A 27,109-nucleotide genomic window follows, 5' to 3' on the forward strand; every position below is an offset into this window, starting at 1 on the left:
AACGTGTCACTCTTGCAACGTGGTGCAAGATTAATGTAAATGAAAAATGACATGTATCTTGCGTGACCTTGCATAGCTTCATAAATCTCTAGTAACATAACACAGCGCACATCGCAGCATTGCATTACTCTGCACCAGGGAGTCGTTCCCATTGGTGTTGCGTGGGTCTTCCCACTCAGCATCCATGGTTTTTGTCACATTCCCAGATTTACAAGAATAGGCAAACCTGGGTATGTGCCAAAAAGATAAGCCTCCCAAGGAGAGGCGTAACAAGGAGAAATATATTTATTTCTCCTCGTTTTTCCTCTTTCTATGTGTACTGCTTTTTGCAGCACACATAGAAAGAGGAAACTGCCTCTCTGGTTTGTCTTTGTGCAGGAAGTTGCTCCTTCTTGCACAAAAACAACTCTGCATGCAACACAGGCATCCTTGTCGTTGGTGCTAGGAAGCTTACTGTGCACCAGCACAGGGGAAAAAGTCAGAAATGTGCTGTATGCCTTAAATACGGCGCATTCCTGCCTTTTCTCTGTATAATCATCTGCGCCTACACATTCCTGCATTGGATTGCATTACTTGCATCATCTATTTTCAGACTGTAGAATTTCTTCCATCTACCCCAGATCTTCTCAAATTTGAAACGGCAGCATCTTCTCTAATATATCAGTTTTTCAGCCCAAAAAATTATTCCACCATTGCTAGCCACAGTCCTTAATTCTGTATTTGTGAGGATCACCCATGCCTTGCATTGCCCCTTTTTGCATGAAACACACAGAACAGGATTTTATTTATCTGAATATCTACATCACATGGAATACCCCAAAACACAAATTGAGGCATAAAGGGAATTTCACATTCTACTTTAGCCCTCAGTTCTGCCAGTATAAATTTCCAATATTCTTGGAGCCTAATACATCCCCAAACTGCATTAAGAATCTTCCCTCTTCCATGCCACAATTCCCACAGTTAGGCATCTGGGACTTTCCCATTTTGTAGAGTCTGCTTCTATCATAATAAACCCTATGCAGAACCTTAAAACTGGATCAAACACAACCTTGCGTTTACGGCTACCTCATTAGCGTGCATCAGTGCTGCATCCCAATCATTATGATTCTATCGCACCAAGATGCATTCCCATTGTTGTCAGAGGATCAAAACCTGTCAGGCAGATTATTGATAAGGGTTTTATATTGTGATGATACTGCTCCTTTTCCCCATTCCCATAGTAGAATCTGATTCTCAAGTGGTGTGGGCGGATCAGACCAATCGGCTCCCTCATCTTGTAGGACATGCCGGCGCTGTGTGTATTTATAATCCTGGGTATCTATCTCCTAATTCTTCCCGCAGACACCCAAAATGTTTTAGTATTGCTCTCCTCCACCATGCCCTCGACCATAGGGATATTAATCAGGCCCCACTGTGCATAACCCTGTAGTTTACTCACTTCTTTTAGCATTGTGACTTTTGCCTTCCATTTTAGATAAAATGTCACTTTGTCCCAGACAGTAATTTATTTTCCCACTGTCCCCTGTAAATATATTGTCCAGGTTGGTACCACCATCTAGCATCTCTCCACTCTCACTGCAGGTCCATCGCTAGGGGCACATATCTAATCATGCAATGGCTGCAGCTGGGAAGTCCAATAGCAAGTCCTTAGGTATGGAAGTGACAATCCACCACTGTCTGGGGTTATAAACAGGGTTTTCAGTGCTATCCTCAGTGTAGCCCTATCACAAAGCAGTGTACGCTGTTCCCTCTCAAAGCTGAGGAAAATCGTTTCTGGTAGAGGGAACAGAGAATTCTGCATTAAACACAGAGTGTAGGAAGGGTGATGCTTGAAGACTGCTGCCTGCCCCAGTATCGTTAAAGGATGGGTTCCCTTTGAAATCCTGCTAGTAACCTTTCAATGCTTATGTTTAAACCCTTCAGTAGTAATTCTTATGTCATTAGGTAATTCCCCCTGCATATCCCAACTACTGATTTTGTAGATAACTCATTTTGTACAGATTATTTTATGCTCAGCATAGTTTCCATACTCATCACATAACAAGAATTTTGGTGGTAAGATTCTAGTTTGGTTCGTCACATACAAGAGGATGTCATTCACATATAGCGAGAGATTCCCTCCTGACGCGCCTGCTCCAGAAGCAGCTGACCGGACCCAGCATGCTAGGGGCTCTATGCACAGGGTAAAGAGCACTGGGGAGAGCGGGCACACACGCCTAGCCCTTCCTTCAAGTGGGAATGGGAGGACACCGCTCCATTTACCCTGACCTCCACCGTTCGATCCTCAGACAGGAGAGCCAGTGTATGGAATCAAATGCCTTTTCGCCATCCAATGAGAGCATGGCAAGGGGTTAAGTTGAGATTTTAATTTTATCCATATAGTTATGCAACCTCTGACGGTTCAGCTTGGAAGAACAACTAGTCACAAACTCCAAGCAGCCTCATTGCCAATATTGTGGCCAGAAGTTTGGCCTCTACATTCAACAACGACATTGGGCAAGAAGAGGCCGTGCCATGTTTCAATCCCCCCTCTTCATGCATTACTGTTATGAGGGGGTGCCTCAAGTGTGTGGGGAGCGCTCCCTGCTCTTGGGCCTCCTTGTTCATATAAAGCAGATGCAGACCTACCAGGACAAGACCCTCCGGTACAATTTCTCTGCTATTCCATTAGGCCAGGGGGGTCTTTCCGCTTTGCATAGGTTTAAATTCCTCAGAGAGCTCCTCAGGTGTAAAGTAACCATCTAGGCTTTTGTGATCTTCCTTACTCCACATCAGAATATCCAAGTTATCAAGAAACGATTCAATTACCTCTCTCAACCGTCTGGCTTTAAATAAATTGCAGAAGTTTCAAATGTTTATGCTATGTCCCGTGCTTTTGAAGCTTTTTCCCCTTTTTCATTTGTTGATTCTCCTACCTACCTGGCGTCTTCATTCCGACAGCTCATCCAGGCATGGAGACGTCCTGCCTTGTATCCCACTTCGTACAGCTTGCTCTGTGTCACCAGATATTGCCAGCAAGCTGCGTTCTGTGCCTCATTTTCATATTCCGTCCTCACTACATCGAGCGCCCCGGTCCGATCTATCTCTGGTTGTGCCATCACTTTCATTTCCAACTCCACAACCCTTTTTTCTAGGGCTCTAATTCTCTCAAACGCTATCAGTTTCTCTCTCGCTATAATGTTTAGTGTTCTATCATGAAGCACCGTTTTATATAAGCTTCCTGTAGTAAAATTGGAGAATCAACCACCCCTGCGGTCTCCTCTAAGTACAGCACAGAGTCGGCCTGGATTTCAGCCATCGTATATGGGTCTCTAAGCTCCCAAGCATTTACTCTCTAGTTAGTCCCTACCGCTTTATTATTTCCACCCATCATTGCCAGCCTTAGGGAGTGATCAGATAGCCCACATGCTGAATATTCTGCCTCTGTAATGGTGGGATTTCTCGCAACAGTATGAACATGTGGGCGAGCCTTGAGAAAGTTTTGTACTCCCAAGAGAAATAGGAGTTCTTCTTGTCTGATAGGTGTGTCAAATGTTTATCAGGCCCAAAACTCTGCTGAACTGTGGCAGTGTCTGAATGGGTTCAAAGACAGTGGAGACAGTGGGAGGTTTTGTCCTGTCCGCGTCTGGTACCATCACCTCATTTAAGTCACCCCTTATTTTATGCAGGGTGGAATCTGCCTCAATCCACCTCAAGTAGGATCAGACCAACTCTCTACAGGGCCTTCCATTGCAATTGTGGTTGCTATTATTCTGAGATTGAGGCTGCCCCTACACCCTGCTCTCGCATAATGCAGCCACTGGGATCGGATAAAGTCCTGGCAAGTAGGAAGGAAGGGGTTTTCTACTCCTCTAGACAATCGGGTAAATCCCAAATGCACTAATGAAAACATATTGACCTCTTCCCAGGTACTTATACTCTGTTCCTATCAAGTGAGTTTCCTAAAGTAATATCAAGTCAGGCACATGCCTCAGACTATACTGGGCCACTATCCCCCTCTTGATTGTATTACCCTGGTCATTAACATTACATGAGAGAATTTCAGTCTGTCATTGGGTTCCTCAGACATCGTCTTATGTCTTGTCCATCCCATCCCAAGTCCTATGATGATCCCACCCCCACAGTTTCCAGTAACACCTTCCATCTCTCTTTTCTTTAATCCTGCTCTGCTCTCTTTGTGTGGTTTGTCTGATGGTGAACATTGTACCTCTAGTCACCTGTGTTCCCTTGCCCACCTTACTTTTCCATATTACCAGCTTCAAACCACACGTTACCCCAACCACTGAAAGGTCTGTCACCCTTCTCTCCCAACTACTTTACAAAATCTACAACTTTGTTTATAACTTGTCCAACCAAACAAATCCAATAATTCATTACATCTGGCTAAAGCTTTGTTCGTAGCTTGTTGAGATGAGGGGAGAGCGTATTAATTCTATGTGTTTTAATGAGCACTGTGTGCCCCAGTCCCCATCATGCTTCAAGTCTCCCATTTGCTTCTTTTCCATGCCCTCTGCTGATTCCAGTCTTGCACCTATGAAGCCAGTATCTTACATTTTCATAGCGATTGCAACATCAAAGTCAGGTGTTCCGTCCAGGCCCTGTCTCAGGGGGGCTGCCATGCCCTTGTGAGCACTGGCACAGTTCCTGCACAGACTCTTCCATTTCTATTGTTCGTGTACGGGCAGAGTACACTGCTTCTATGCCTTGCTCTATTTAAACTCCTCTAGTTCTTTCATAGAAAGTGTGGAGTTTTAAACTTGTGTAGAAATGCTAAAATGCCTGCCCCCTATACAAGCACCTGCTTTTATCACTGTGACAAACGAGTTGAAAAATGTGTTGCTTTGATTGTTGTGTCTTTTTGCTGGATCAGTGTCCGATTGTCCTATTATTGGTTTCAAAATATAAGATCAGATCAATAATCAGATACTATAAAACCCCCGGTACTTGAAAACATTTTAGAAAGGGGCTATGCACCAGGGCTATCAAGATAGAGGCCGCGCCAGTTTGCAGCATCAGCTTTCTACGGAGGGACAGTGAGGAGAAGTGGCCGTCAGTCACTCGTTCTTTATGTCCCAGCCTCCAACAAGCTGCAGTAGGAAATAGCTAGCTTACTGTTCCAAAAGGAAAACACCGGTATGTTGTGCAAACCATCTGTGGGACTCCAGAACAGGCTTGTTATTTACTGCATCAGCTAAAAGTTAGAGTAGCGCTTAGATATACCTTGAGGGTGTTAGTACGCTATCAACTCAAATACAAACATTTGAGTTTTCTTTTTTTTCCACTTTCCATGACATGTTTCGCTGCATTATTTTTCATATTCTGCGTGGTTACCGTTCATATGCACTTAGCATTTTAAAATAAACATTTAAAAACACATTTCACGTTTCTTACTGCCATCATTGAGTGTGTTATTGATTAATGAAGGAGAGTTTGGAGTTTCACTGCGACCCTGATTTCATTTTGTGGGACTGGTTGTTGCCTTGGAACACTCCTTGTACAGTATTGCTCGTGGGTTGTGTATGGGTTGCAGTCCCCACTGTATTTCTAATTGTATTGGTGCATTAACTAAGTCCGTACTCCAGGGGGTTGGAATTCTGGGGATGCAAGTACCCCCAGAGAATATTTCACCCTCATCATACAAGTCTAATGCCCTCATATGACGACTCTGGGCTACAGTGTGAAGCAAATGTCTGCAGCTTTCCACATCCACAACCACTCATGCTCGCTCTCTCAGTCGCGGTTTTGTGTTTCGTGGGTCACCGGTTTTGTGAAGAAGAATGAGGTTGTTTCCTTGATCACTCTGAAGTCCCATTTACTGCAGTTTCCTCTTTATTTTGAGGGAGGAGTTTCTTTTCTCTTGTACCATCACTGTGCAGTCTGGGTAAAGACCATGAGTTTGGACTACCTGGAGGATTTGATCTCATATCTCTAAAGTTAGGTAGTATGGCCACCAAGGGTCTTGGAGGGGCCCCTGGGACTTGGGGACAAACTAGCTCTGGATGAGCCCTTTCTATTGTAAAGAAGGTCAAGGCAGCACCATTGTATACATTTTGGATTACCCATTTCTCAAAGAACTGTTCTACACCTTGGCCTTCCACTTTCTTAGGCAGCCTAGCGACCAGTATGGCCTTCAGCATCTTCCAGTCTCTCCTGCAAGTGTGTCACTGAGCCGTGAGTTCCCACATTCCCACTGACCATCCACGTGTCGATTTCACATTCCTGAGGCACTCTTGCCCTTCATTTGAGGAAGTTTGGATCCCTTCATGATGCGGCACTTGTCAGTCTTTGGCTTTACCATTACTGTGGCGTCCGTCTTCACAGTTGCTACCACCTTCTAGTCATTAAATCAATCCACCCTTCCTAGCCTTCGGGTCCAGCTCATGAACTGCACCCTCCTGAAACAGAGCGAAATCCTAGGGTAGTTTACAACTCCTCAGATTTCACCCACCTCCCACCAGGAGGGGGGAGAGGGGATTCCTTAACATCTCAGCAACCATCTATTAGGGCCATGGCTCCCTGTGTGTGCCAGTCCTGGCTCCCCCTTTCATTTAAATGTCCCAGCCGTCATCTCCCATCCCCCATCCCCCTCAGCAATGACGATCAGACCCCCTCCAACTTCACCTTTCCAGACACAACTGTGGCTCCACCGGGTTGTCACTTTGTGTTGGCAGGCCCTCTTGGCATCTAGGCTCGCTGCGTAGACTCTGGTGGCCCATCTATCCCTCTACCATCCTGTCTCATTCCCTTCAAGTGCTGGCCAGGCGCTATCACCTTGAGAGGCAGTCAGGGCAAACTTTAGATAGGAGTTTTTTACTGGGGATCACCTCAAGATGTGCTCTCTGCAATCTATTGTTTCGCTCCGCCCCCAAAAACTGTCCACTCTCGATTCCAAATATGCCTCTTTCTTCCACCACAATAGGTTTCTATCTCTATGTCAATCCTGCATGCTTTTTTCATCCTTTCTCCCTTAGTCACTGTTTCCTCGTTTCCTTTTCCTCCTTCTTACTCTGTCTGCCTTCTCTCTCTTGGTCTGAGTCAAAGTTTAACGCTGACATATAAGTCCAGCTGCCTTAAAATGAGTGCCGGTGCCCATCACCTAAAACCAATGGCACAATACCTAGGCCCGCATGTTCTGCATTATTGGCTTTCTCTTTGACCACTAAGGGCTCTGTGGCCTCTCCAAAGTCTAGGCCTCCTATGGTTTTAGCAACCCTGGCACTTGCCAGTGATGACAGGGCTTCTAAGAAAATCTTTTGGCAGCTTCACTTATTTGTTTAATGAATTAATTATTTACACTGCAGTCATGCTTTATCTGCGGCCTATGAACAGAAGAACCTGGTAGGGAGGCTAAAGAGAAAGTGAAATAATTGCCACATGGCCTTTGAAGAAAGATTGACTTTGAACGGCAAGTACACCAAGAAACAAAAGCTGCTCTTCGGGACCGTGCGAGAGCTCAGAGGCTGCTCTCAGTGTCCCCTGAGGAGGGATGCAGGATCCACTAAGGGGCTGAACGCTGTGGCCAGCACATGGTTCGGCTATCCCACAACACTCCTAGACTTTGAAGAGTGGCACGGAAGTAAGGAAAAACAGAGGATGAAAGAAAGTCAGATCTACCAAGAGATGAAAAGAAACTCAAGAACAAAGGATGAAAGAAGGGCACATCCACAGCGAGGATGCAGGCAGAGGCCTGTGGGGCAGATGAGTAGGTGAGGCTGAGCGAACACAGTAAAGGTGAAAAGTAAGGTGTAACCAGAAAAGAGTGGGCTTAGGAGTACTTACCGAAGGGCATTCTGCTGATGCTTTCTGCGGCGGCTTGGCCTATTTTACTGACCAGTTCAGTTTTACATCGTATGTTTAGTTCGTTCGCATAGTAAGGTATTTGCTTTGCTTTTGTTCACTGGTGGAACACAAGTGCTTCCGAGATGCTGATGAAACAGATTTTACATTTGTAGCACTTGGTTTGCGGATCTGGAACGGAAAGAACCAGCTCCACATACAAAGTACTGTGTAGTGAGCTGCAGAGGGCACCTATAGGAGGGATAAGCAAGCAGCACATGCATGTGCGGGGAATGACATATGTCCCCAGCTGCCCTGAAACTAGTTTCAGAACATGTAATAAGTACTCCGGTCAGTACCCTTATGGGCCCAAGAAGCAGGAACACAAAGAACTTACTGGCTGCCCTTATTCCAAAAAAGTAAATAAGAGACTGGTTATGCTCCCGGGAGTGACTGAGAGCTAAGGCTCCAGGACAGGCTGTGACACGTACAAAAAAATAGATAAATTTCGCCAAAATATAATACTTCTATTTAATGCCCCCAATGACTAGGAGCAGCCGCAAAGCTTTTTAAATTACAAGGTGTACGCAGACAGTCCTATTATAATCTTGTAATACAAAATGCTCTTCTAATTAAAAGGCGGATGCTATTACACTAATGAGCTTGGATTATCTAAGCATTCATTATTTTGACTCTCAAAGGTTTGTAAGCCAGAGCAGGTGATTAAGGATGGGATCCGTTCACTGGATTCTTGATTTCACACGAGAGGATAAGGGTGTGATTGACAGCACTGACCGTCCCAGGAGCTGCAACGCACATGAGCTCAGTGCGCTTCCAGTTTGTACCCTTGATCCTCGAGGAAGGGATGTGGAAATCTAATGCAAGTGGTGTGCTCATATGTTGTGGTAACCATGGATCTCAATTAACTGGATAATCAGGAGTAGAGGAAGCAACAACAAACACCCTTTGAGCCACCTAAAGTCATGACAATGTTGATCCCTTGTCTCACCCCTAGTTCCACAGCCTCCTTCTATGTGCTGGTCAAGCTCTAGCAGAAGGTCTCAGGGGCCTTGCCACTTTTAGCCCAGTTAGATCTTTCATACCATGGTTTTAGTGAGTAAACATGACACACCTTGGTGGGTGATACTACTTGACACGTGGCAGCTCTCCCGGTGCTGCTGCATCGCTCTTGCTCGGTTCTTCTTGCTTTTTCTGTCATTTTTTGAGTGCCTTCTCCTTACTTTTCCCTTGTTTTAACTGCTTTCATTTTGCTTTTTCCCCGCTGTTTGTGGGCTTCTTGCTTTTCCCTCATTTTCACTGCTTTCTCTTTGGTTTTCCTCACTCCTGTTTTTGTGTGCCTTCTCCTTCCTTTTCCCTCATTTCTTGCTGCCTTCTAACTGCTTTTTCCCCCTAATTGTTGTGCAGCCTCCCCACGCAACTCTGGATCATCACCTCACTTCCGGAATTACGAAGGGCCCTCAAGACCTGGCTATTTGAATAAGCCATTGGGACCTTCAAGCGCCTGGATACTCTGCCGGATGATTAGCTGAACTTTACAAATCCTGATTGAGTGATTGAGGGCAGTGTACAAGCAGGTGGCGTGATTATGGACGTATAACGTAACGTATAACGTAGACGTATAGGGTGTGGATTCTGTGATAATGAAAATGTAAGATGTCTATCGGCTGCAACTTTGAGCTCTGCTGAATGAGTTCCTGACAAGTGAGGCTACAGTAGTTCAAACTGTACGGCGCTTTGCGTAATGGTCTGGGGAAGATGAAAGAGGGTTAGGGTCTAACGCCTTTGCTCTAACTGCCAGGATACCCGTTGAGCTGTGATCTTGAGCAGCCTATCATCTCATTCTGAGCAAGCATGTCTTAAGGTAGTGGGCGTGCTGCATAAGTAGCAAGGGCCTCATTAACTGGTGCCACATAATTATTTGTGTCACTGATTTGCAAAGCGCTATATGCTGCACAATACAGCTGGTTCAGATAGCTAAAACACAGAATGAATAAGTGCTAGACACCTGAACAGAGACAAATGGTGTTCTTAGGAAAGAGACACCAAAGTGAGCACTGAGGATTGAATGATAGTGAAAGATCTTCTCAAACTGTATAGTCTATTCAGTGTTCCTGAAAGGAGTAATTTGTGATGCTTCTTACTCCTAGGTAGTACAGGATGATGAGAATTCCAGAGGATAGTGCTTAGCTAAGCTTTGCTTTTTCTTCAGTGCCTAAAAATGTTATGACTCAGATCCAAGTTCACAACTCTGCTGCCAAGTTGATTTTGGAGCTGCAAAGACAATTGTCGTTTTCCCTACTAAGAGAACTTACATCAGCACTCCATGCATAAATGGGTTACGTTCAAGGTGCACTGCAGGCCTTCTTTCTTGGACGACTTGAAGTGCACCAATGACTCTGGCCGTGGAACCTCCAAGTCCATGGATTGTACATGAATGGCTACTTTGCATCTTTCTATCACTCATAAAAGCACACTGTGGTGGTAGCATGCAGCGTCCGTATCTTTGCAAAGCCTATGACAAATAATGAAAACATAAGGCTCTCAATACCTGCCACAGACTTACAATTGGATGAGACATTTGATTACAGTTGAATGTCTCAAAAACTGAAGCTGGCCTGCTCCATACATGTCAGAAGCTCATCCAGCATGGCACTAGAGATCAGGCAACTCTGCACTAATGAATTGCCCTTAGATGTCACAGTAGTTTTTAGGTCTGGCTTGACAGTATAGGTGACTACAAATCCTACTGTTACCAATTCTTTAAATTATATATAGAATGAGCTTTGGGTCCACTTTACCTCAAGCAGTCTTACCACCACAGGACTTGAATCCCACTCTACAACATTAGGAAGTCCGTCCCTGACCCGGGAAGGGGGATGGTGGACCAGACTAGGGAATCTAGAGGGCTCCATTTGAAATGGAAGTCAAATACCCTCATTAATGACAAGCCCACATAGACTTGTACCAGATGACCCTGAACTGCCTGCTCTAAGTATGCATTTATGTTTTGTAAAACTGGTGAGAGTAGGATGATTTAGAACAAACACTTACTTACCTGTCAATATTTTTTCTATATTTTGTTCCACTGATGTTGTGGTTAGATATTCCGGGGACATACCCTTTCTGTTGTAGCTATCTTTTGGGAGCAGAATTGCTGGACGAGAATATCCCCTGCAAGGTGTACAGTTGGGTTCCCCGTCCTAAGTGACTGACTGTGAGTATTTGCTATCCAGTTTTTTTATTTTTGGGCCTAGACCAGGGGTGGGCAGAGCACATGGAGTTGGCTAAAAACTCAGTGGAATTCCACAGAGTTCTGTGTGCAGCAGAGAGCCGCCTGCCCTACCACTCTGGCATGAATGTGCCAAATCTCAGAAGTGCAAATCAGGGTCGGACGGCCCGACCCTGCTTAGTGCTTCCGAAATCGGGTGCATTCAGACCAAGGTGGTATGCCGTAAGCAGCAAAAGCTGCTGTTTCAGGCCTCTTGTGCTGACACAGCCCCCAGCCTGGAGCCTGCTGCTCTCCACACATGCACACTTCCCTTCACCAACTGCCCTCTTTCACAAACTTGCAAGGGAGGACCAAGCACACCACCTGTCTTGCATCAGCCTTGCAATTGCTTCCTCTGCACTTACACACAGACTCACACTGCCCTTTCTTTAGGGCCCAGCACTAGCAGCAGGAAACCAGCTCACCCCCCAGTAGCCTGGTATTTTCACAAAGTGCCTAGCCTGGCTTGCAACTGGGATCTAAGGCACTCTCTCAGGCCACACACATCTCTATTTGGCAGGGGCTGCCAGACTACCACTCAGCAGCCGATGCTCACCCGGTCTCCAGCTCTCCCTGCTGGCCTCAGCAGCATGGCGCCCCTTAACACCACTTCCTCTCCCAGGGACTCTGGGGAGACAGGTTTTTTTCAAATGGAGCTGTGACTGCACGTTTCCTTTTTTCCAAGCACAGACCCCCCCCATATGCAAATACTGTCCATGCCCAGTGCCGGCCCCCACGTGCACATAGAAGAGGAAGTTAAACAAAGGTCTTACCTGGGTCCAGAATCCAGAAGGGGTCCCCATTGCCAGCGGCCTGGCTCTCTGCCTACCTCTGCTCCCTGCTCCCGGGCTTCTGAGGACAGTGAAAGGAGGGAGGCCTGGATCCGGAGCTGGCACAGCTCCTCAGCAGCAGCTTGCAGCAGCTCCACGCCAATGGCAGAATAAAGTCAAGCCCAGTAATGGGCCACACAGCACAAGCTCGGACAGTCTGCGCTTGCACTATGTGGCCTATAACTGGTCTGCGGTGAGCTCTGCTCTGCTGCTAACGGAGTTTTGGGCTAAACTCAGTGCCAAAAACTCTGTTAACTCTGCCAGCGGAGTGGAGCTCACCTCCCACCCTTACCTAGACTCACACTAATCTTTAACATGAGTGAAGTCTTGGACCTGTCCTGTGATTTGGCGGGTGCACCAAGTGTGCTCTAATTTACTGACAGCAGACAACTGTCCCTGTCATCGGCTTAGGATTTAGAACAGTGACGGCAGTGTGCTATGTTTTGTGAATCCATTACTCTCATCAGACCTTTTCACCTGTGCCAGACCTTTTTCATAAAAAGTTCTGCATCTCTGTCCTAACCAAGATTCTAGTGCTAGCGTCCCAAGCGTATGTTATGCCTGTGTTTATGTGACTTTTGTGGTACATGCATATGAATGAGCCAGAGTAATAAAGGCCTGGGAGTTGCTTTTTGAAAGGCCCGACCAGTTCATGTGCACAAGATGGAGATAAGGTTATTTTCCCAGACTATTGAAATGTATTGCTGACATTCCTAAAGCTAAAGTGCGACTAGAAAAGGCAAGGCTCCTTGAGATGGGAGCAGCTGCTGATTAATCTTCCTGGAGCACTGCCATTTGGTAGATGGTGGGGTGAAGGGCGGGACAGCAGTTTTTGTTCTTAAGCATAAAGGGGCCCCTTCAGTTAAGGCCAGCCTTTTATTTCTTCCCTGAACACTGCTCAGTGTGGCTATTGATAAGTCAGCTTCAGAAGGCTCACACCTTGTTCTGCCCCTTTCCTAGGTGCGCCATGTTGGAGACTACAATGATATGAGGAGCATCACTCTACACAAAAGCTGTATCTTGAAAGGAATCTGGAAAGCACATTTGAAAGAAGAACCACCCCAAACCAGATCTGAAAGTGCAGAGAGAAAAAAATCTACATTTCCTGTCTGCTTTGATTGTATAAAAGTGGGAACCACTGATCCACTTGTTCCATATAGTGCTCCGCAGGTCTCTGACCTGATGCACCTAGAGAGGCAACCTGCCTGCTGAGTGAGAGAAGGGCCCCCAATTCTGGACAAGATGTTACTGCCCTTAGAGGCAAAGTGTCCCTGGTGGTGTATTTTTCTGCCCTTAGAGCCAAAGTGTCCCTGGTGGTGTATTTTTCTGCCACAACAGGAAGACCAAGGAGAGCGATCTGCATGCCTCGAGAAATGTGAATGCGGTCTCTACATGCAAACATATCCAGACCGGAATTCCAACAAGAAACTGTGCCTCAAAGGACTATGGAAATGCATCAGACAATTTTGGCTCTGCAGACTGTGCAGCTGCATCGAAATAATTGTACCTGTGGAAGACTATACCACATCAGAGACTGCACCTTGGCATTTGGCTTAGTTTAGCAAAGCCATCCTAGGACAGATCCCAGGAGATTAGAGGTAAAAGACCCCAGTATCCCTGCTTGCACATGGCTCCCTGAATGGAGTCTGACTAGCATTTTTAATACATCTGTATGGGGCTGTTAAGACCAGTAAATAGAAGAAAATACAAGCTATGTAGCACTTTACACTACATTAAAACACTGCAATGTTGGGGGCATGTTGAAGAAAATTGAGTGTTTCAGGGTTATTAAAGGCTGGTTTTCACCTTTTGGACCAACAATTTAATGTTTGTCTTTCTGTTTCTCCCTTTGAACATTCTGCCTTCAGTGGGTGGAATGTTTTAACATCCTAATAGCCCTTATGCCTCGGGGTATACCGGTTGTTAAAGGCCCTCACACTTGTCATACACCCTTGCCTAGGATGTGGGCCTGTAATGCAGATTCAGGGCCTTTAATTATTTGTACAATCCTCGGCAGCGTACTAAAATGCTAGAGTCATCCCTTCTGAAACTAATTAAGCACTTTCTAATCACACTGAGGGCCTAATTTACTAGGCCCTTGTACCAGCGAGCATCACTTTTAGCGATGCTCCGGTGGTGCAATGCCCTGCGTCATATTTACAAGGCGGTGTTAAACCACTTTTTATGCCTTAACGCCGTCTTGTAAATACGGCCCCTTTACACGCATCACTTAGAGTGAACGGGCCATGCAATGGGTGTTGCTGTGGGCGTTCCACCGCAACATCCATTGCATTTTGACGCTCCCCCAGATTTACGAGAAATTGTAAAGCTGAGGCACCGGCAGAATGCGCAGTGGGGAGAAATACTTTTATCTCTCCTCGTTTTTGCTTTTTCTATGTGTGCTGCATTTTGCAGCACACATAGAAAGAGCAAAATGCCATTAATGATTGTTTATGTGCAGGAAGGTGTCCCTTCCTGCACACAAACTATCATTAAATAATGACAATTTGCTACTTCTATGTGTGCCGCATTTTGCAGCACACATAGAAAGAAGTAACAAATAGCCATTTTGTATTGTTTATGTGCAGGAAAGTTTCCCTTCCTGCACATAAACAACCATTCCCTGCAACGCAGGCACCCTTGCATCATGGTGCAAGGGTGACTGCATTGGCGCTAGGCAGTTAATTTTAGCGCCAGCCCTAGGGGAAACACAGGGGTTCACCGTATTTTCATAAGTACAGCACATCCCTGCGTTTCTGAAGTGACGTGGCGCCAATTTTGGTGCAGCGCCGCACTGCACCACTTTCTTGTAAATGAGGCCCTGAGTGCCTCTGTGGCTAAATTGCACTACATACTGACAATAAGGGCTCTCCGCTACAATAAATCTCTTTCTTTACATTTGCCCACACACACACACGACTGTCTTATACTTCCAAAGTTCATGCACATTCACACTCAGTGCAGTAACCCCCCATATAATACTCAACATTCAAGGAGATTACAGGGTAAACCAAGAGGCAATGTCTTCAACAAAAAGCCAGGAGCCCACCCCAAAAGAAACCCCATCCACTACAAACAAAAACCAATAGTAGAAAGAGGCAGGAAAGAAAGAATGAGTCCAAAGAGCACATCTCTGTTAAGATACCAACATTTGGAAGTTGACACACCATGGGGGATGCTCTGCCACCAAGAAGGTATCTTGACTTTGGGTGAATGTGTTTTTTTTAGATATTGGAGAAAGGTACATAAATCCAGCCACACGTGGTGTTTGAGAAGGGAGGTTTGGAGAGTCTGGACCTTTTGTTTGATAACGTCAGACAATGCTAGTACCTGGTGCTGCAGAAATTTTGGAAGAAAACAGGCAGATTTCTGCGCCCTGCACTATCCACGCTCCTCTAACGCCAAGCAAAGCACTCACTGGGCAAAGGCCTTCTCAGGTCACTAGGGATGGAGAGAGGCCAAGGAGGAAGAAGGAAAGAGAGCTTCTGTGCGTGACGTCATAAAGGGAGGATGAAGGACATGGGGGAGACAACAAAGGAGAGGGAGGAAGAAAACTGTACCGAGTTTGAGAAGTTACATGGCAGCGAGAGAGTGAGAGTTGGTAGACTTGGAGAAGTAGAGAGACAGGAAGGGAGAGGAGAATTAAAGACCGAGACTAATGGGGAGAAGAAGGAGCAAGGGGAAGAGGATGTGGAAAGTGACATGAAGGCACCTATATTCTCCACCCCTCACATATTCTTTCCTCTTTGCCTTTGTTACACGGTTCTGCTCTTCAGGTATAGAGTGAACTCTTCTGTCCCTTGATCCCAACTTCACAGCCCGCCTCTAGTGTATTTCTATTCTGTCAAGGCGTGTCTGAAGATGTGATTGCAAAACCTGGACTGAGTGTGTACACTAGTAAAGGAAATCATCACCACCATTATCAGAATGAGAGTGATTATCATACTGCGCTGTGGCGTAGCAAGGCCGTCTTGTGCCCTGATGGAAGCACAGGAACAGGCCACCCTACCCAGTTTTGGTTCTGAAACACAACCACTAATTGGGGTGAGGAGAGCCCCTCAAAACCCACAGCCTCGGCGCCACTGCACCTGACACACTATTAATCCTTACCCCCCTGATTGCAAGGCACTGCTAGAGAATACGTAGATGTGTTTGGTACTATGATGTGTAGACCTGATGGGTTTGGGACAGCGCTGGTGAAAGTGCTCCCCCTGTTGCTTACTTCTGTTTTTTAAAACAAATGGTGATTGTGGAATCGGACCAATGTACAAAAAAGTTCCACCTTGCCATATGAAGCTGCTTCAGCATATAAGATGACGCATGCAATGGCCAAAACAAAAACCACTGAATTTGCAAAGATTTCCCTTCCTCAAAAGTTTCTGTCTTTCGGCCCAGTTCCTAGGAGATGCTACACGATCGTTTTGGTCAATCAGAACCAGCACCCACCTGGCAGGCATTTTCTGCATTAGACACACCTGGTATCAGAGTGTGGAGACTGCAAACTATGTCCTACTGACATAGAGCACTGTGGGCATCCCGTATCTTTCCAGGATGGAATTGCTTTGCACTGCATGAAACTGGTCACACCTCTATTGTTACATCAGACCAAGAAGCATTTGATAATTCTACAGCAAACAATTACATCTACTAAAGATAAATTGTATGCCACACAATCACTCACCTGCATCCCAATTACAGCGTAGATGAAGAACAGCATGACGATGAGGAGAGCGACGTAGGGGAGGGCCTGCAAGAGAAGAGCACACACACACACCGCCGGATGAGTGAACCTCACTTATAACGCGTGTGCCTCAATTACACATACATACTTGTAACATCACAAGGAACCAAGAGAAGATTGCTGTGTCAGCAAAACACATTTAGAGGAGCACAGGGAGGGTTTACCATTAATTTCTCCGTTGGTGGAATTGGTGTAACTAAACTGGTAAAACAATGGCTTGCATTAGTGAAAAGTTGGGTAAAAATATGAAAACCTCTCGTTGTTGGTTAGTTGAGATGTACAACACATGTCGTCTTATTCTTTCGCATTAAAGGGCTGCATTAACCTGCATCAGGTGCCTCTGATACAAATGTGATAGTTCCAAGCATTTGCTCTCACTGACTCACTACATCCTGCCTTCATCATTCTCATGCAAATGTTGTTGTGTTACCATCTTGCCCCTCACCGCACTATACAGTATATTGATGTAGATAGGTTCAAACACACATATACTTGAAAAAATAATGAAATGATCAGTTGTCCTCTTCACATACTCAAGAAGCTACAATATATCCTAGCATTTGGTAAGTAAACCAAGGCTGGAAAAGGGAAGCCCTTTGTTGAGGACAGGAGCGTAGCTTGGTCAGTAAATTTGGTGGTGGTGGGGGGAGAGGAGGGGAGCTTTAGATTTTCCAAAAATCACACTGACATATTATGTTACAATAGAATGCGCGATACGCACGGTCAATGAGAGAGGCAGTGGAAAAGGAGGAGTGCGAACTGGTAGGAGTACTGAGACAAAATGTAATATTTTTTAAATAACTAACATTTCTTAGTACTTTCAAAACAGAGAGAGGGAGTGTGTGTGTGCGCTTTTGTCTGTCTGTATAATACTTCCTGGTGGAATCTGACAGACACCTCTCAATTCCTGACTAAAAGTACCAGTACCCAACTATTTATCAGAAACACATTTATTTAAAAGAAAATACTTTTCCAGCCTTATTTTCCAATTTCTGCTCAGACATTTACAGAGGTAGTGCAGTCATCTACTCGTCTCTCCTCAAGGGCTTGTGACTTCTGATGTCTGTAGTCGCCAGCGACCACCAAAACATGGCGGGAAAAGTCAAAATTATGAGACAGAGTTGACCAATTTATGTGGCAAGGAAAGTCCAGTTCTGAATTTACAATGCCAATAGCTCTAACTCAAGAAAATGCAAGACCTACAGCAATTGCAAAGACTTTGATCAAATCCTCAAAACTAATTTTATGTAACACATCTGCTTCTATAGTTAGTGGAGATAAGGCATCCAGCCTGCCTTGTTGCATAGTTCTTCTGTTGGGATTTTTAATATACTTCAACTGAGAAAATGAATGTTCAGCTGAGCAACCTGTGATCATTAATGTTAAAAATATATGAAAGTCAATGTCTATTATTGGAAAAGCACACTCAACATTGTCTTCTGCAATTATTTTATAAAGTTTTGCATGACTGAATCTTGTTATTACATTTTTTGTTGCGATGAACTTATGATGCACATATGAGTGAAACTGCTGACGATCAGCTGAGAAAAAAGTGTTCTAGTCCTCTGGGTAAGCATCAATCAGCTTTTGACAACACTGAGAATACCTTTCAATTTCAGTCGATGATAAAGTGACATTATATGGCACATCACTTAGAAAAGAAAATCTCTCTGTTATTTGTATAGCTCTCCTCTTCTTCTCATCTCAGTTTCAAGTTTGTCAACAACTGTGTAAAAGGTAGTGATATAAAATGTATCTCTGGCATTCAGATATACTTCTGGTGCAGCATCTCCATCCTTGGGTAGCTTCTTTCTGATACATTTGCGAGTTTGTGCTGCCTTGTAATCAACATCTGGTAGCATTTCCTTTGTAGCTGCTTCATATCTTTCAAATTCATCATCGTGAAGTGCACAGTCGGTCAGTTAATGATCCATACAGATCTGCATGTTTTTAAGTTCACACCATGTGGAGGTTACCAGGTTCAAACTTTGTTGTATTCCCAAGATGAATGAATATCCTTAACCTTTATTATTACTATTTTATTTATTTGATATATATATATATATATATATATATATATATATATATATATATATATATATATGAAGTTTTTTCATTTATTGTGGGAGCCCCTTTTTGTGGATCCTGGTTCAGCTGCAGTTTTGCATCATATGGTCCATGGTAAATTCGGCAATAGAAAATCCCTTGATGCTCTAACCACACGCTTATTTTGCTTAATGGTTAATCCAGCATTGGGGGCATTTCCTCTTATCGTGCACTACTGATCATAGTATTGATTTGAAATGATTCACGCACTGGAAAGCAAATAATGTTAACTATCGACTTGTTGAATATTTCATTACATACAGCTTCTCCAAAGAGGGTTTAAGTTGTTGGTTCAGAAGAGCTTCTATGTTGATAGTTGCAACTCATTTGCTTTCATTAGGATTGCATGGAAGATCCTCTAGCTTTGAATCTAAACAAAAGGACGATTGTAGTTTGTTGTTAATCCTGAGGTTCAGAGGTAATCAATTTAATAGTCAAATGTTTCTTCGAAGCGTCGGATGAAAACCTTTGTAGCCGAACCTACTTCAAGTTGTCTATGCATAAAACTTTGAAGAAAATTCTGTTGATATTTTAGCAAAACATCTAAACAATGTATTTATCGGCGACCAATGGTTGGTATACGCTGAATTCGGTTGCCTTTTTAAAAAAAATCAAACAAATTCGTTTCAGATGTATTTATTTAGAAATATGCAGGTTTTAAACACCGTGCACGAAGTCACGCTTCCAGCTCGACGCACAATACTTACTGTTTTGATGCCTATTAATTCTATTGCCAGATCGCCTTTTGACGGCAATCCACACATAAATTCACTAGATGGCTCTCTTGGCCCATCTACCGAGCCCCACAACCAACCTTTACTACTACAGTTTAACACACCAAGGATTATTCAGCTCAGATGGGCTCTTAGCATCCGAGGCAGATGTATTAAAAACATTCAAGACTATGAACTCAATGGGGAGAACTAAGGCAGAGTAGGAGAGAAGCACGAGCTTGTTCAGGTGGCTGAAGAAAAGGGCATAAAGTAACAAGCATAATTACAAAACAAACATTGGCAAATCCGGAATTTCTGGCCTTGGCATGCCTGCAATATTTTTAGCACACATGCAATAGTCGTTAAAATTCAGTCAGTGCTCATACACCTTCACAACCTAGAGAAATGTCCTGAGTGGGCCTGAGCATTTCAGGCAAGTTATGATAACTCTGGATATTGACTCACATAGGTTTGGCCATGACCTAGCTATAATCTTTAAAGCATCCTTCCCTGGGAGAGTTATATTACCAAGGTGGATCATACTACTGACTTGCACATCAATCTCCCTCTGACTTACCAAACACATTCATTGTGGCTACTATCTGGGGCGAGGTAATTCTGAATATTTTGTGTACGGACCATATTGTGGAGGCTGCCCAAGAGCTTTTCTGGCTCTCAACTGCTCTACAGGCACTGTTTAAGATGCTGATCTTCCTTAAAGCAGCAATAATGGGAAAAGGCCTGCCACATCTTAAGAGTCTTAGAAGCATAGTAACAAGAAAGTGACGCATCGGCCCGATGCGTCACTTTTCTTGTGTCCCTCTGCTCTGCCCATGGTTGCGCCTTATTTACAATACATGCATGCATTGCACCACTTTGTAAATATGGCACAAGGGAATGGCCTCCGTAACGTCGCCTTAGTGTAAAAAAATCCTACGGCGGTGCCAGGGGCTTGTAAATATGGCCTTTAATACGAACTGACCTGATGGGGCATTCACGATAAATAATACATTTGAAAAAGTCTCCTCTCAGGAGCAGCGGGTGCCTTTAGGGAGGCTGACTATCTGAAATGCATTTCTGATTTACATGAACGATGACAAAAATCATGCTAGGCCCAAGACATGTCCTCATGATCTCCTCTCTGTATGGATTCCAGAAGGACCATATGCCACGTCAAGCATGCTTGAATACACACTATGCACATACATACATCCAGACATCATCCCCCAGAGGCTGTCGTGCTAAAAGTGGAAACAGGTGACAGGAACTAACAATGTAAAAGTGCACACCACCTACATGAATTTATGGATCTGGGTCTTCTTTCTGTCACGCAGGGGTCACAAAAAAGCTATTCTTGGACAAGAAAGCATATAAACAGCTGGACACGCCAAGCAAACCATCTTTATAGCACTCAAATCCCCAAATGCTGGCAGCCATCCTTGACTCAACATGGTTTTGTCGCTCTACTGCACTGAACTCTCATCGCAGACCGCTGCACGGCCAGACTTCCGCAGCATCAATGATGAATATAGTTTAGGTTTCTAGAAGCGTTCTTGGCATCAATGAATTTACTCTGCGGACATGATCTTGCTGCACTTCCGTTTTAACTGATTTGGGGTGATTTGTTTATTTTGGGGCAGGTATGCTCAACGTTTGGGGCCGGGAGGGGGCTCATGATTTCTCTTCTCTGTTGCAGAAGAAAAAAGACCAGCAGAGGGGTCCTTAGGAATGAGAAGCCGCCCTTTCCCCTGCTGTGCAACATCTGGTAAGCATCAAGCATGCAGCTCACTCGGATCCTTGTGTTAGCTGCAAAACCTCCGAGTGCTTTGAGGGAAGTCACACTACCAGAGAGTTCGCTTCTACTCATGCAGCAGTGCACTGAGAAGCACAGTCACAGTCTTGCATTGGGAATGATCAATTTAGACCAATGGTTCCCAACCTGTGGTCCGGGGACCCTTGGGGGTCTGTGAAGACTGCTCAGGGGGTCCGTGACTGCTTAGAAAATTAAATAATATTAACAGATGAGGTCTCCAGCTTTCAGTAATGACTCAGTGGGGAGGGGGGTCCCCAAATTCCAATATATGGTTCAGTGAGGGTTCCCGGGTTCCAGTAATGATAAAGTGGGGGTCCAAAGAAGTCAAAAGGTTGGGAACCAGTGATTTAGGTAACACACAATAAGAGCGTCAGGGCAAAGTTTCCCCTCATTAGTACCAGTTTAATAACTGAATACAGCAATCAGCAACTGAAAGGTGACTAAGTCTCCTGTGCAATGGGACTGTGTGATATCATGGGTTGTGCTTTTATATTTTTAGTAAATTGTATTTGTTTTTGCGCTTGAAACAATACTTGTGTCAAAACTTAAGGATATTAAATGCTTAATGATGCAAAAAACGCAGCGGGAGGAGATTACATATCTTATCTCCCGAACAACCTCCGGAGAGTTATGTAGTAAGGTAAGGACGCATTACTCAACTGTTCATCAGAGCTCCTTTTCAAAAGCCATCTTTCATTCTCCTAACTCCCCCAAGCGTGGTGGTGGATCATTGACTGTAGTCTGGATGGCTGATCTGGTACTATCTTTGAGGGAACTAACACCACATCTTGTCAGGCCCCATGATGGTGTGGAGGGATCTGCCACTTACAGGACTTTAAAGTTGGAATTAAAGACACCAGACGGGAAGTTAAATGAACCACTATTTTTGTGTCAATGAATGTTCTTCTCTGAATTAGGCAGCAAATATGACTTTTTCTCCTATCAAAATGCTAACAACATTTTAAAAAGTTCAACTTTTTGCAACATCCTAATTTTTTCCTTTAGTTTTCAGGCGTGATGGAAACCTCTGTAAGCAACGGCATCCCTTCTGCTTCTCCAATTGGCTTAGTTCTCCTGCACCCTTTCTAACATGTCCTGCTCCACTCATTGCTTCTCGTCACTTGTCTATTCTTCACACTTCTACTTTATATTCTCTCTCGGTCTCAGGCCTCCCGGTCTGCCCTTTCTCAGTGTTCACTCCCCTACCCTGATATTTACTGCACACTCATGGAAACCAAGAGAGAAGGGAGTGAGTCCATTCAAGGAAGCCTGCCTTGAATATTTTGTTTTTGTTTGTTTAGTCTGCTGAACTGCACAAAAAACATACCACTGAGAATTCTCAGTAGGATTAACAGCAATGGCACAGATTCAAAACATTTTTTCGGCAAATAAGTGTATCTTACTACCGGAAATCAGGAGTAAGTCACATCAAAGATGGGAATAAGACACAAGTGCTCACAGAATTTTTCTGTGTGTTGGGCCCATGTGTTTTTACATTCTTTGATTTATTAAATATTTGGTATTTTGTTGGTGTAGTCACAATTAATGTTTTAAAATGAATATCTTACCCAATCGCCACCTCTTGAGGTCCCTAGTGATCAGTTGGGATGGAGGGTATTTTAAAAAGCTGAAAGTCTGCAAGTGGAGAGTGTTGCATCCATAATAAACTGTATTGTGTTTAACAAAGTCAAAAATAGACTCCAAGCAAATATTTAAAACTAACGGTCAAATCAATTTTCAAAATAAAACAAAAACGGGAAGTCTCATGTCATATTTTATGTTGTCTGCCCTGTGTTAGTGTAGAATGTAGATAGAACTATGGCACATAGAGTGTTAGCAATTAACAGGAATCAATCTTGGGTAATTGGCTGTAAATCTTTCAGTGGAGCAGGCACTTAACTGAATAAATCCCACTTCGTAGCAACACTATACTCATATAGTCTTTTTCTGCTTTGATTTACTTTTCCAAAAGCTTGCTGCCATCTTCGCCTCAACTGGATGCTTTCTCACGGGCGAGCAGATTGTGGAAAATATTTAAAACACAACACTGCACTTAGAGATTTGTGGGCAGTGTGTAGGGTCTCTTTGACCATCATCTTTTGGAAGCGCAGCTTTCAATAATGTGGTTTTTAGGTCTCAACTCTTTATGACATGTTGTATATACTTTGCGGGCTTCAGCCCACCCATACGCTGGCTCCTTTGTTGCTCTCCCATTGTTTTTCCTCATTTGTCCATGCCATGCATTTGTCATGCCTCTTGCTGTGTTCAGCCCTCCCCGAGAGCAGGGGCTAAGTACTATATAAATACACCTCACCGTTTTAACATCTGTTCAGGAACAACTTTTTTCTTTAATCTGGAGCACTGGCGACGAGTGCTCGTAGTTTACAGAGCTCTGCAGTAAACAGGGCTATAAATCTCGTTCCTATCTCATCACATTTGCTGTCTATTCAAAACCTGAGGTCTGTTTTTTGTCCATGCTCTTTTATCTCTACTTCTGCACCTTTTATAATGTGTACAGTTTTAACTTTGCATCTCTACTTGTGTGTTTTTTTAAATGTGTGCAGTTTTCACTTTACAGAAAGTTGCCACTCCTCACGTGGCACAATATTCGTTAATTTATGCGGCTGATCACTGCCACAGGCTCTGCATTGGCGTGCAGCACAACTCCAACCAATACTGATGCTCACTTGGTAGCACAAGTCAAGCAAGATTGAGTCTGTGTGCACGAGTGCCCGCATTCCTGTATCATTCCTCGATGCATTGCATTCAAAGACTGAGATCAAACATTTGCAGAGCATTCAAAGACAAGCTTAAATGCCAGACACTGTTTTTGAGGGTGCCATGAGCTCATTACATGCCGCAGGCTTCCTCTGGAATGCAAACAAAGACAGTTTTTTTTCTCTTCTTGTGCATTGGTGGAGGAGTGGGGTGTGATGGGCTGAATAGTGGGAAGCCCCTTTCTCCCGTTTGGTTAATTACTGAGACTGTGCGTATGTGTTTGTCTAATGTATAGGTTGTCCTTTACTCATTGCTTATCTACAGTTAATACAACTTTTATTTACCCCGCAGCTGACTTCTCCAGAAAGTGGAAGAGTAGTCATTGGAACAATGATATTGGTGACCAGAAACCATCATCCTGGGATGCCCACAGTTATACTGCCCGGTCTTACTGGGGACCAAGAGAGAGGCTGCTTATAATTACAGTTGCTCTCCTGTCTGGTATTAGAGTTGATTGATTGGATTTTATTTCAACTTTTGTTCTGTGCAGTGTTGTCAACTGGCCTTACCATTGACCCATTTCCTTTTCGTGTTATTTATTGTAGTCCAGATTTTGTTGACGTATTATAGGAAATGCAATTTAAGAAAGAGATTGAACTGAGAAAGTTGTTTAGATGGAAATGTAAAGTTAGGAAATATTTTGAGAAATTGTGCCGTAATCAATTTTCTGTAAAGACAAGAATGTTTACAAGATGTTTATAGACAAGATGTTTATAGACAAGAAAGTCTAAGAATGTTTTTTCGAGCAAGCATGTATTTTTAGGAACATATTAACTAGCAAATGTATCTGGTTAATCAGTATTTGAGATTTATGTTTTTCTTGGCTGTGTAAGAAAATCTAATGTGATCCTATTCATGTGAAATTTGTCATTTCATGTAACATAAGATATATTTGTATTACAATCCAACCACTGGGTTTCCCTGCACCACACCAGGACATATTAAGAGAAAGGTGTACAGCTAAAGAGATGCTAGTGGTACTGCACATCCAGCATTTAGATCCTCGTTTCGAGTTCAATGGTTTCCCTACAGTTAACTCATAGTATTAGATCTGTTTTCACACCCAATTACATTTCAGTTGAACTGGAAAAGAACGCAAAAACTTTTGTTGGTTCCGCTTAGTGCACATCACTACTTGGTGGATGCTGTTTGTGTCCGTCAGTTAACCAACCCTGTGGCCCACCTGAATATATACAAGTCAGTGAAACTACGCTAATCCTGTAAGGAAACTGTTTGCGCTCGGTTTTCCGCATGAAATAATTTCATATTTTGTTAGTGTGAAATCTTTTGAATATCTTCTGGGTTTGTTGTTGCACACAGCTGGTCTGAAAATGTGTGTACGTAAAATGCAAAGCTTTTTCCAGAGAAAATGTCATAATTGCTGCAGAATCTACACTACAAAGCTGACACAGATCACTTTCTCCAGTCTGAAGCATGATGAAGACTGAGAGACACCGACATCTACAAAATGTTTACTGTTTTGCTCTTAGCCATGCCAGGGTTTATTCTTATCCTAATTCAATTCCGAACCCACAAACAACAATAAGCCATTTATTTAGGGTTGATTCTGTGAGAGCATGTGCTAGCGCGTGACACTATTGTTCACAATAAGGGCTTGGAGCCTGCCTATTGCTTACCATTTGTTGGCTTTGAAAGCTCGCAACTGGCCACCGCAGGCCTAGAGTCATTTCCTTTCCTTTATGTCACACATGGACCAAGCACTGCTTGATTCAACTTTATCAGTGCTTGTCTTCTGCTCCCGTCGTGAATGCGGTATTATTTTGGATTTTTTTAAAGTTTCTAGTGCCCTGCAAACACAAGGCAGCAGATTTGAACGTGTGAAACCATGTACAATGCAGATATTGGTATTAGACCTGTACTAACCCATGCTTCAGGAAAAGCAAATTTGCTTTTATCTGCATGCCAGCATTATTGGCAAATTGGCATTATCAAGGTCGGCCCGCAAAATGTTATCTTTGGAGATCAGTGTGACTGCAATTTTGTTTGTCCCTCTGGGTATGTTTTTGCCAAACCTTTATTTCCTATAGTTAACTTTCTGTCATTTTCACAACTCTTCTTTTCTCACTTTGCAGGCTCATGTTTAGTTTTATTTTTTGCTTGGGGGTGCAGTTCTCTAAAGATGACAACAATGATCTGCAACATTGTTTCTTTATGTGTGATTTCCAATATGATGCCTTCACACAAGATCATGCTGTACACCCCAATTTACCCCACCCTACACCAATCTAATCCTCCCTATTCCAATCCAATCCGACCCATTCCAATTCAAACCAGTCAACCCCACTGCACCCCGTTCCAATCCGATCCACTCTTATCCACCCTTCTCCAATATAATAATTTAATCCACCCCAAGCCCCACACTCCAATCCACCCTTCTCCAATATAACTATATAATCCACCCCAAGCCACCCACTCCAATCTAATCCACCCCACACCAATCTAATCCACCCAAGCCCGATCCACAAACTCTAATCCAGTCCCCCCACCTCAAGCCACGCAACCCCACCCCAATACAAATTCATCTCACTCCAATCCAATCTATCCACAGCAATTCAGTTCATTGTAATCCAATCCACTGTAATCCAATCTAATCCACCCCACTCCAATCCAAACCACTCTGTCACTCTACTTCCCCATATCCACTGTACAACACTGTACTCCCCCATACCACTCTACAACACTGTACCCCCTACACAACTCTACTCCAAAAACCCATCTCCACTCTGACACTCCACAACATGCCACTAACTTTTAGCCATGCTGAACAGCGGCCACACTTGTGTACAGCATGGCTGAAACACATTGCCAAAACCAATACCTCTTGCATAGGTGAGACTTATTGGCTTTGCTGTATTCACTTTAGTCAAACAGCCTGGTCAAGGATGTTGAGCATTCTTTAGCCAAGCAAGGTGGTGTCTAGATCGGGCAATTTGTTTTCTTCACTTGCCCGAATGTCTACATGTGTAAATTCTTACACTACGTAATGGCGTAAATCAGCCTGTGTTGCTAACATCATATGGACTGTGTCCCTCGCTCTTC

The 27,109-nt window shown here is 43.9% G+C and overlaps 1 protein-coding gene across 1 annotated transcript in view; it reads right to left on the bottom strand.

Annotated features, from left to right (window-relative positions):
* The window catches only part of CACNA1C (calcium voltage-gated channel subunit alpha1 C), a 1,395,795-nt gene that overhangs the window by 142,811 nt on the left and 1,225,875 nt on the right, over positions 1 to 27,109 (bottom strand). The window contains exon 35 of the mRNA XM_069228081.1: positions 16,580 to 16,645. Coding sequence (XP_069084182.1) covers positions 16,580 to 16,645 — 66 coding nt within the window. The remainder of the gene's footprint in view (positions 1 to 16,579; positions 16,646 to 27,109) is intronic.

The sequence above is a fragment of the Pleurodeles waltl genome, chromosome 4_1 (assembly GCF_031143425.1).
Source record: "Pleurodeles waltl isolate 20211129_DDA chromosome 4_1, aPleWal1.hap1.20221129, whole genome shotgun sequence".
In the NCBI taxonomy this organism is placed as follows: domain Eukaryota; kingdom Metazoa; phylum Chordata; class Amphibia; order Caudata; family Salamandridae; genus Pleurodeles; species Pleurodeles waltl.